This window comes from Pristis pectinata, chromosome 2 (assembly GCF_009764475.1).
Source record: "Pristis pectinata isolate sPriPec2 chromosome 2, sPriPec2.1.pri, whole genome shotgun sequence".
NCBI lineage: Eukaryota > Metazoa > Chordata > Chondrichthyes > Rhinopristiformes > Pristidae > Pristis > Pristis pectinata.
In genome coordinates, this window is record NC_067406.1 from 32,965,771 (window position 1) to 32,977,895 (window position 12,125).

The 12,125-nt window shown below is 40.6% G+C and overlaps 1 protein-coding gene across 1 annotated transcript in view; it reads right to left on the reverse strand.

Annotated features, from left to right (window-relative positions):
• LOC127580526 (A disintegrin and metalloproteinase with thrombospondin motifs 12-like) overlaps positions 1 to 12,125 on the reverse strand; it is a 391,205-nt gene that overhangs the window by 66,464 nt on the left and 312,616 nt on the right. The window contains exon 14 of the mRNA XM_052034119.1: positions 5,969 to 6,089. Coding sequence (XP_051890079.1) covers positions 5,969 to 6,089 — 121 coding nt within the window. The remainder of the gene's footprint in view (positions 1 to 5,968; positions 6,090 to 12,125) is intronic.

Sequence of the window (12,125 nt, forward strand, 5' to 3'; positions counted from 1 at the left end):
TTGGTATTACTGACATGAAGGACTCTCTTTTGCAAAATTCTCATGAGCACTTGAATGTGTTTCTGAAATTGATCAACCTGATTCACCTCTTTCTGACATCCTGTGGGAGAAGTTCAAGAATAAGACCCTGGTTGTTATTACAAACATCACTGGAATAACAAAGTGAGAAAAAAAGCCTGACTGGTTTGAAGTGACTGAACATAATTGCTCTCACCCATAGAACGGACAAAGATAGTTACTTTTTTGATTGTCTTTGTAACCTATGTGAACCTTTTTATTCATTCTCTGTTCTGATGGTACAGTCACCAATTTTCCTGGTTCACTGCCAAACCTTTCTCTCATAATTTCTCTGAATCCTCAGTGAAAAAAATAGCTTCTGCACTAGTAAGCTTTCCTAAGGAAAACTGGGATTCTTTTCACTGCATCCACTCAAGCATTGTTTTACTCCAATGAAACTGGTAAGCTTGCAAAGGTTGCATTACTGCAGGAATTCTCCCTATTGTCCTGATGGTATTGATCAGTTGGTGAGACAAAGTAAGCACAAATACAAATCTTGGGTGTTCTGTTGATCTTCTGTCAATGCTACAACAGGGAACTTGGAGGAGCCCCATACTATCCTGTATCATATCTTCATTGTTCCAATCTGATTGACCATTAAAGCCAACATTAAATGTGCTGCCAGATAAGATGATGCAATCCGATACATTTGCTTTGCTTAAGATTCATTTAGACAGACCTAATTAGGCCTAATTGGAAATAACAAGATAGTAGCCATCTGGTTATAGACAGTTGTTACTAAGATCATAAGAGATAATTAGAGGTCTAGGTTAAGACAGCAAATGGTGTGGATTGGTCATTAAACCTATGTGGGAAAACTCTCAAGAACAATCAAGCCCACACTCCTTTGTACCTGATTGGCTCAGTACCAATAACTAGAACAAGTGCTGAAGTGGAAAATGGAGGTGGTTGTCTGACAACCAATAGTCCATCTGCAATGGCATGAAGATGGATGAAGTGGGTTGGACCTGGGCTGGAATATCGATGTGGTATTATCTCATTGGAGAAGAACAGAAGGAGCAGGAGGGACACAACACTGAGGGCAATTAACCTACCAACCAGCATGGCTTTGGAATGTGGGAGGAAACTGGTCACGGGGAGAATGTGCAAACGCAACACAGGCAGCACCAGAGGTCAGGTTTGAACCCAGGTTAATGGAGCTGCCAGGCAACAATGCTACCAAAAGCATCACTATGATGACCTTGCATTGCCTTTCCATGCAGTAAGCATTAATATGATCAGTTGCCAGTTTTTTTGGAAGATTGTAAACAAAGATAAAACTGACCAAAATAGTGTGGGTTTATGTGTATGCAAATGTAGTATTGGAAAAGCAGGAACAATTGAACAGAGTTTGGAATGCTAGCTTTTCTATGGGGTAACCTTTCAATACAGTTAACAAGTCACCTGCTTTACTGTTAAGATGATGAGGTATCTATGTGAGGAGGGAGAGAATGGTTAACAATGATGAACTTTCATGAGCGGCTGACTGAGGTTCTTATGAGGTAGTAGCATTTTTTGACCATTAGATCCAATGAAATCAAGTTGGATGTGTTGACAATCCTATATGGACATGGCTGCTCAAAGCAGAGAAGCAGCATTCTGAATGGTATGGAGAACCTCAAGTTCATGCATTGGAAGCAAACATAAACCCTGCATAAATAGCAGAAAGTACATGAAACCTTACAAATTACCTGCCCAATGCCTTAACAGACATCTCCTGCCCCATCGGTGGAAGAGTCTGCAGTTCCAATATTGGCCTCATATTGACCTGGGGACCCACAAAACCACAGTGGAAGTAAATCATCTTGGATCCTGAGGGAATGCTTCAGAAGAAGAAGATGGACATTTATTGAGTGGTCTTTGTCTGAGGATTAAAGCATAAAGCTAAGCATGTGGAAGTAAGTTGCAGAATAGTTTAAGAACTTCATGAGAAGACAGGAAAGTAGAGAACAGATTGAAGGCATCTTCACGTATCTGAAAGGCTCCAGAGCTCACAAACTATTAGGCTACTTGTCAACTTGTCTATTGTTAAGTGTATATTTTTTGTATTTTATAATCTATTGCACAATCACCATTGGCTGCTGATCATTTTGTTTTGTCCAAGATCTATTCCAGTTTTACGTGTTTTAAACTCTCAATAAAATGATAATGAATCATACATCATTTCAAGAGTTTACACTGAGACACAGTTTTCTATAATTTATAAATCCCCAGTCATATTAATGTATTAAAATGCCAGCATAACTGAACAAAGATTGACAAATCTGTGCCCTGATATCTGCAGTTCACAGATGCCTTGATTTATTGTTCCAGTGCTGCCAGATGCTGCCAATCTAAGCAATGGCTTGGAGTTCAATCTGCCCAGTCTATGTGGTGGAGTGGGGGTTGGCTTTTCCCTATGGGAACATATGTATTGCTATTGCCTTGCCGTCTCGCTCCCCACTCTGTTCTCTGTTTACCTCTCACCATTTGCTGCATCTCTTCCTCCCACCGATCCCCATTTTCCTTTATCTCCATGGCAGCCATAGGGAGGAGCTCTTTAATAGTGCTGACTTGCTTCCCATGAGTCAGCGTGTGAATGATGTGGCAGCTGCCCGCTTAATTGTATAGGTCAGGCTTGATAGCACTTCCAGAAGCAAACCATGATAACCATTTCTCAAAGCAAGAACATCCCAATATTCCAAGTTTCACTAGCATTTGGACAACACGGCACCCATTCAGCATGCAAAAATGGATGGAATCCAATTTCTAGGCTAAGATTTATTCTCTGAGAGGATTTGAAAATACGCCCCATTCCACACATTTTTTTGAAACTTTGTTAAGTGCATTTTGCAGCTTTTCAGCCTAACTTAATTGAATCTTTCTAGCCAAAATATATTTATCTTGCAAGTAAACTTAAGTAACAAAAGTAAAGCTTGAATAAATCTCAATAAAGGCACGTTAACAGCCGACATTGGGACTATGGACGGAGAAATGTAAAGTGAATGTTTTCAGCAGTTTTATGCTATTATCACTAAATGCAATGTCTGGCTTATCTTGTTCCTTTGTACCTGACATAAAAATAGATAAATAGCATAAAATTTATATTTTATGAAAACAAATAAGGACAGTTGTACTTTATTGCTTTGGATTCAGTCAAATATTTATTTGCATTCTTAATCATTGATTGTTATGGCCTCTCCCCACATTCACTATGATTATAACCACTCCAATATGAATTATGTGGCCTCACTCCAATTAACCATGATATGGCATGAATAAGTAAACTGAAAGCAACTCTGGTGTTGCAGTGCATCAATAATCCAATCTGCACCACACATCAGGATAGATCTTGACTTCGTGTGAATAGTGTAAAGCAGGTAATAGCTGGCAGCCCAGTTTCAATCTCCTTGTTTCATGGAAGCAGGCCTATGTCATCATGAAGGAAGTAAACATTACATAAAGTAATAACAGCAGCTCCCCCATAAAAGAGAGGATTTTAAACACTGCATTTTAACAATCTGTTTGTTTTAATAACTTACTCGAAAAAAAAGTGAAATAAAACACCCAGATTTGTGACTCTCTCTAAACCTATGAAGGATGTGAGAGGCTCTGATGGTTTCTAATTTTATTCCAAAACGATTGGATTAGCTCCAACAGCGTGCCACCCTACTTTGCAAATTATTTTATTGCTAACCTGCTGCCCATTAACAAAAATGACTTCTGTAAAACTGTAAAGGTGTAAACTGCAAATTAACCGGCACATGGGTTGAAACATTAAGGACAAGCCTCAATGCCCGACATTTGCCATTCCTAATCCGTAATTAGTTATTCGAAGAAGATTCAATGAACATGAGTGACCCCCTTCTGTAAAAGTTAATTTGCAAGTTCCACAGATACAGCTGCTAAGTAAGTGATTAGATGTGCCGAAGTTCATTCTATCTGGGACTGAATGGTAAAATAATTCAGCAGCATTTGGAGAACTGCCATGCTAAGAATGGTACCTTTAGATATTGGTTTCAAACAAGGCATAGAGTCAATGCTATAATTTAGCTCCTGCACCATGATGTTAATAAGATCTTTTTCAAAGTAATTCTTCTTCCAGCAAAACAGGACAGCACATTTTCAGCTGATAACAAAACAGACGGACATTTGGACTTGTATGCCACCTTTAAAGATCTCTCGATGTTCCAGAGCCCAGTAAGTATGTTTAAAATGCAGTCCATATTGTAATAAAGAAATCAATCTGACCAGCACTGGGAGTCAGGAACATAGGCTGACTGTATCGTGTGCTGGGGGTTGAGAATGTGGGCCAAGTGTGCAACTGGAGCCAGGGACCAGGAACATGGGTGGGCTAGGTGTGTGGCTAGAGTTGAGGGTCAGAAAGAGAGTCACAGAGTCATAGAACTATATAGCATGGAAACAAGCCCTTTGGCCCAACTCGTCCATGCCAATCAAGTTGTCCACCTCAACTAGTCGCATTTGCCTGCATTTGATCCATATCTCTCTACACTTTAACTATTCATGCACCTGTCTACATGTCTTTTAAATGTTGTAATTGTACCCGCCTCTACAGCTTCCTCTGGCAGCTGGTTCCACATACCCACCTCCTTCTTTGTGAAAAAGTTGCCCCTCAGCTCCCTTTAAAATTTTTCCCCTCTCACCTTAAGAAATGGCCTCTAGCTTTAGATTTCCCTACCCTGGGAAAAAGACTGTGACAATATGCCTTATCTATGGCCCTTATGATTTTATATACCTTTAAAAGGTCACCTCTCAGCCTCCTATGCTCCAGGGAAAAAAAGCCTCAATCTATCCAGTCTCTCCTTATAACTCAAGCCTACCAGTCCTGGCAACCACCCTGTGTATCTTTTCTACACCCTTTCCAGCTTAGTGACACCCTTCCCATAGCTGGGTGAACAGAACTGCACACAATACTCCAAGTGTGGTCCTACCACCGACTTGTACAGTTGCAACATGACATCGTAACTCCTGTACTTAGTGCTCTGACCGATGAAGGCAAGTGTGCCAAATACCTTCTTCACCAATCTACCTGTGTCTTAACTTTCAGAGAACTATGTACTAGTGTACCTATGTCTCTTTGTTCCATAACCCTCTCCAGGGCCCTGCCATTTACTGTGCAAGTCCTGCCCTGGTGTAACTTACCAAAATGCAACACCTCACACTTGTCCGAGTAAAATTCCTTCTGTCATTCTTGGGCCCATTTCCCCAGTTGATGTGATCTCTTCACTGTCCACTATACCACCAATTTTGGTGTCATCCAAATGTGGGCCAGATAGAGATCAAGCATGCAGGGCAGATGTGTGGCTGGAGCTGGAGTTCAGGAGTGTGGGCCAAATGTGCAACAGGATATAGGAGTTGGGAATGTGGGCCAGGAATGTGGTGGGACTGAAAGTTAGTAATGTGGGCCCGATGAGCAGCCAGAATGGGGGTCAGGAATGTGAGCCAGAAATTCAGCCAGAATTGAGTTTTAGAATGTGGGCCAGATGTGGAGCTAGAGCAGGGGTCAGAATGTGGAGCAGGTGTGCAATTGGTTGGCAATATGGGCCAGATATGTTACAGGAACCGGGGTTCAGGAATGTGAACTAGTTGTGTGGTGAGAGTCGAGGTTGGGAAGAGATCGTGCAGTCTGAGTCAAGGTCAGGAAGAGATGTGTGGTAGGAAACAAGGTTGGGACCATGGGCTTGGTGTGTGGTCAAAGCTGGGGGTCAATAACATAAACCAGACATGCACCAGGAGCCAGGTGCTGGAAACATGAGGTATTCAATCGCCAATAACAAGTACTGGCAGGAAAGCATCTCTGGTACATAACACATATGTTCACATAACACGATGTACACAGGAACCTGCCCACATTCTCTTAAATGTTACCAACTGATCAGTCACAAAATAAGATTGTTGATCAAATTTTTACCTAATCCTTCACTCTCTTCAAAGGTCTTCTTTACTGTCTGACAGAAAGAGCCATTCCCATGGCACACCCCACATTGATCTTCAACTGCATTGGATTCTATTTCATAGTCACACCCGACAGTCTGGAAGAAACAAACACAAGCGATTTAATATGTATTTCTTTTCTATATCAAATCATAGAGCCAAAGAGTCATCCAGCATAGAAACAGACCCTCCAGTCCACCATCTTGAAGCCGACCATTGTATGTATCATCATGCCAACTGGTTTGCTGAATTATGACAATGACCATACTTTATAACTAGTTACTGACTTTGAAACAACTGAGTTAACATTATTTCTGAACTATTATCTTTATTCTTTAATTTTGATAGCCAGTTTCACATTCATAAAATGATTGAAGTCTTTTCCTCTTTTAGCTGTGTCAGAGGTTCTGACATAGAACATAGAACAATTACAGCACAATTCAGGCCCTTCGGCCCACAAGGCTGTGCCGAACATGTCCCTACCCTAGAAATTACTAGGCTTACCCATAGCCCTCTATTTTACTCAGCTCCATATACTGATCTAACAGTCTCTTGAAAGACCCTATTGTATCAGCCTCCACCACCATTTCCGGCAGCCCATTCCACGCACTCACCACTCTCTGAGTAAAAATAGTTTGAAGTGATTTCAGCCTGACGGAAGCAATCACAGAACTGCTGACGATTCTGAGCAATTGTCGCTAAAGGAATCACCAGAGCGAGGTTAGTGAAAGTTAAATGCGTCACTGAGCTTGATAGAGTGAGCTCCTGAGGTTAAAATGTGCTGTTGGAGCTTTGCAATTGATTACTCCTCTATATCTGAACCAGGAGCTTCTCTTGCTGCGGCTGGATGAACAAAATGAAACTTGGTTCATTCTTTAACACCTAATTTTGAAAAAGAATGACGGTAAAAATAAAGGTAACTATTTTTCAAAATTGCCACGCTGCAGCCATTGGAGCCTTTCTGGGGACTTGTTAGAAAACAACGTGATAGCAGGAAGATGAAACAGTTCTGTTTAAGGAAGTGTTGAGTGGTCTCAGATCAATAAATGACAGTGAGGGGGTGGATCACAGCAGCACACTGGTTAATGCTGTTTCCGCACAGCTCGAGCAACCTAATTTTGAGCCTAATCTAGGGTGTTGTCTGTGTGGAAGTTGCCCTGGGCTTCCCCCAGGTGCTCCGGTTTCCTTCCACATCCCAAAGTCTTGCTCTTCAGTAGAGTCATAGAGAGATACAGCATGGAAACAGGCCCTTCAGCCCACTGAGTCTGCACCAATCGTCAACCACCCAGTTACACAAATCACGTGTGAATCCCATTGTTATTCTCCCCACATTTTTATCAACTCCCTCCAGATTCTGACACTCACCTACATTAGGGAATTTTAAAGCAGCTAACCTGCAAATCATTGGGATGTGGGAGAAACTCACACGGTCACCGCAAGAACATACAAGAACTACGCAAACAGCATCCAAGGTCAGGACTGAACCTAGGTCTCTGTCAATGCGAGATATCGCTTAAATTCCATACATGCCATGAGGGATTTGAACTCATGTCCAGTCATTATTCCAGTCCCTGCATTGCAAGTCCAGTAATATGACCACTGTGTTATCATGCCCCCCACCACGCCCCCCCCCCGTGTCAATGGGAAGCAAAAGAATAGGGGAGAAGATGATGAGCGTGAGAGATAATGTGAAAAATGGAAATATGTGGAACTGATAGGGAGGCTCTGAGACCCTGCACAGGGTCAATGGGCTAAAAAGTCTCCTTTGTCATTAGAAACAATGAGACTTTAACTTTGACATTGATATTGGTATTGGTTTATTATTGTCACTTGTTCCGAGGTACAGTGAAAAACTTGTCTTGCATACCATTCGTACAGATCAATTCATTACACAGTGCAGTTACATTGGGTTAGTACAGAGTGCATTGAGGTAGTACAGGTAAAAACAATAACAGTACAGAGTAAAATGTCACAGCTACAGAGGAAGTGCAGTGCAGGTAGACAATAAGGTTCAAGGGTTACAACAAGGTAGATTGTGAAGTCAAGAGTCCATCTCATCATATAAGGGAACCATTCCATAGTCTTAACACAGTGCGATAGCAGCTGTCCTTGAGCCTGGTGTATGTGCCCTCAGGCTCCTGCCTGATGGGAGAGAAGAGAGAATGACCGGGGTGGGAGGGGTCTTTGATTATGTTGGCTGCTTCATCAAGGCAGTGAGAGGTATAGACAGAGTTCATGGAGGGGAGGCTGGTTTCTGTGATGTGCTGGGCTGTGTCCACAACTCTCTGCAGTTTCTTGCGGTCCTGGGCTGAGCAGTTGCCATACCAAGCTGTGATACATCTAATGGGAAAAGCTTGAATATGTTACATTCTCTTGTTTCTAATTGGAAGATGCTTCCCACTGGGTGATCAAAATGATTCCAATTTCCAAGTTGTAGGCTCTTGTAAACAGTAAATCGAAGTCCAATGAAGCACATGGAATCCCAACTGTAACTTGTTGGACCACTGGTACCAGAAAGCTAAGTATAAAATTATTTTTTCGGATAAGGAAGAGCAGGAGCCACTGTCATCGTCAGTCTTGCCATCCTGTCCCTGATCATCTCCCGCTCCTGTCAGCTGAGTTACATCAAGCTGCCACCTACTGGACAGGTAACGAACTGAAGACCCGCAGCGGGATGCCTGTTTGGTACCCCAGCAGGGTAACGCGATGGTCTGCCATATGGCTTGGGTGGCAAGCTGGCCTTTCAGTAATTAAAACCTATCATGTATGTGATCCTAATCAAAGTAAAGCTATTTTGATTCTATTCATTTAAACAATTTCAGATGGAAATTGAATTTTCAGTTTCAGACATCTATAACCGTAGACATCTATGCCCTTGGCCTCCCAGAAATATGCCTCTGCCTTCCTGAATCAGGAAATTTATGTAAAGTGGAGCTTTTTATTTTCTTATTCAAGCACTGGACACAACAGTCATTAATGATTGATTCTAATACATTTAGAGAACAATTAAAGGTAACCAGTTCAAATAATAATTCTGTTGCATTATGAAACAGTAAAGGTAACATTTGGGTATCAGTTATCACAATATTATTCAACCTGATTAGCGTAAACAATGTAGTTAATAATTAATTGCTAACTCCAAGATTTCAAAGTGCCCAGGCTCATGAAGATGACAGTGGCCTTGAACTGATTTAACTTTGCTAGTTGGGAAATTGCCAACCCACGATTGTTCGAAAAGCTGAAAGAAGGGCAGATGATAAAATTAAATAAAAGTCATATGTAAAGTCAAATCACTACAATATCTGCACCTACCTTGGCCAAAGATTAGACTACAAAAAAAGATTGCTACTGAATTCAGAGTTGGTGGGAGCTGTTATCAGAACATCTGAAAAGTAACTGAAGAAAAATATAGCAGATAATTGTGATTGCAATAACAAAATAAATTTCAGAAATGCTCGTGAAGAAGTGGTGTTGAAGAGTTCTTCATGGCAGATTAAGGTGGGATTTTAGATGCTTCTTTGAACCATTCTTTATCCTAGTAGATGATTCTTGGTTACCATTACATTGAACCATTTGATAGTGTTGAAACACCCCTAGCTGAGAGTGTCAAAGTAGATGCAAATATTGTGCAGGATATCAGTACAATACTGAAGAGTCTTGAAACAAATCATAGCTCAGCTTCAGCTGGAGAAAAAGTTGTAGGAAACTTTTAAAATTAGAGTCACTCTATATGACTACCAGAGAAAGCGTTAATAAAGACAGTGAATATGATTCTTAGAAAGGTAGACTTTGTTGTAGTTACCTCATTGTATTTTCCAAGGAGGTTACAATATTGGTGCAAGCAGGAGGCAATGACTACCATGGAAGCAATGACTACCATAATTTTCAAATAATTTTGTCAAGATTTGACAAATAAGGTGATAAATATGTTGGTGTCCAGTGAGACTGACAGGCAGAACTTGAGTTGAATAAGTAATTGGTTAGATTTTCACAGAGGTTGTCTTAATGTCAGTGGTTTCGCATGGTGACTGGTTATTGTTGAAGTCCTGCATGAACTGGTGTTAGGGCCATTGTGTTTCATGGTCTTGGCAACTTAAGTATCTCATGTGCTGTGTGCTGAGAAGACCCTGGAAAAGTTTTAATAGGTTTTCACTAAACTTGGAGCTATGAGTGACAGGCTTAGTGAGCTGGCTCCTTCCAATCTGATAAAGGATAAAACTGCAGGGATTTGATTAAAATGAGATTAGGTTCTATCCAAATGCATAGGCTTAACAAGTTACAGAGGGTCAGAGGACATGCACAACATATATCTAGGATACATAGCAGGAACTTTTCTTCATTGTTAGTTGTCAGTATTTGAATTATATTATCTTTTGCAGCAAGCAAGTTTAAAGCAGTTGTTGAAATTTGAAGCTGGATGTGTTTCAAGATTTGGTTAATGTTGTTGCTTAAAGAGGGAGCTGTAGCAATGGACCTTGTAGTCATTAATTCTCTGGAACCTATTTTAATCATTGTAATAAATTGTGCAGATATTTACCCTTTTAAAATGGCCTATGCTTTTTATCTCATTTTTGCTTTTCCCAAGAGACAGTATTGGTGCTGGTAGGTTGGATCAATGTGTGTCTCAGTAGCGAGTTGCATTATGAAGACAAAGAACAGTCTCAATGGGACCACTGAGCTGGTGTCTACCTGTTCATCATTTCTGTATATTTACTTATTTATATGTGTCTTCTAAGAAAATGTATTGCAGCCATTCAAGTAGGTGACTCACCTCCACCATTTTGAGAACAATTAGTGATGGGCAATAAATGTCAGCCTTGCTGACAACTTCAACATCCTATAAATGATCTAAAAATCCAGAAAATAACTATAAATCTTTTATCGAGATATCTCAATATTAACGCAGTAATAACCCTCTCTGTTGAAAAAAATATCATGCACACATATAGATGAATAATTCATCACACGAGTGCACTGAACTGTGTGACTGATTACTGCCAAACAACTAGTTAAACTGTATGTGGCTGTTTAGCCAGTGCTGCAGACTATTGAGTTTAGGACTTATAGACATATGATGGAAGAGGGTCTCTGCTACCTTAATAGTGATGTAATCTGTTTATCAGCCAGAATAAGTTTATTAGTCTGAGCTTCTGCCCTCTTCCTTTCCAGTCCTGATGAAGGGTCTCAACCCGAATCGTCAACTGTTTATTTCCCTCCATAGATGCTGCCTGACATGCTGAATTCCTCCAGCATTTTGCGTGTGTTGCTGGAATTGTGTACCATTACATACCAAGGTCCAGACAAATAACATACAGCTGGTTCTCGGAAGTCCTCTCTTATGACTTCAAACCATTTATGCCTCCTCCTCCGCCTCCAAATTATCTTCCATCCATCTCCCTAGTCCCATTAGCATGCTGGAGAACTCAGTAACTACTCCTCATTACTGTACATCCATAAGCTATCTCCTGCTGTGCTCATGATTGAACTTTGTTGGTTCTCTCATTATGTTTAATGGAACATGGACATTAAGTTACACTTAAATAAATGTGTATTCTCTCCATTAGTCGCTATTTGAAAAATCAATTAACAAGATTTGAAAAAAAAATCTTTTTAGCCACCCTTTTCTGCTTTATATAATTCTAAAAACTTTTACTATCTGCTCTTATATTTTGTGCTAGTTTACTTTCCTAATCAATCTTTCCTTTCCTTATTGCTTGCTTAGCGGTTCTTTGTTGCTTTTTAAAGTTTTCCCTATCTTCCAGTTTCCCACTACTCTTGGCGACTTTGTGTGCATGAGCTTTTAGCTTGATGCCTTCTTTTATTTCCTTAGTTATCCAAGGCTGGCTCTTCCCATCCTTACTGTCCTTGCATTTAACAGGAATATACTTTTGTTGAGCTCCTTGAAAAATCTCTTTAAAAGTCTCCCGTCCCTCAACTGTCCCACCTATAGCCTGTGTTTCCAGTCTACGCTAGCCAACTCCTCCCTCATCCTGTTGTAGTTTCCCTTGTTTAGTCATAATACATTGGTTTTAGATCGAACTATCGCACCCTCCATTTGTATGAGAAATTTAATCATACTCTGATCACTCTTTCCAAGAGGATCCCTTAACTAAGATCGTTAATTTTACCTGTAT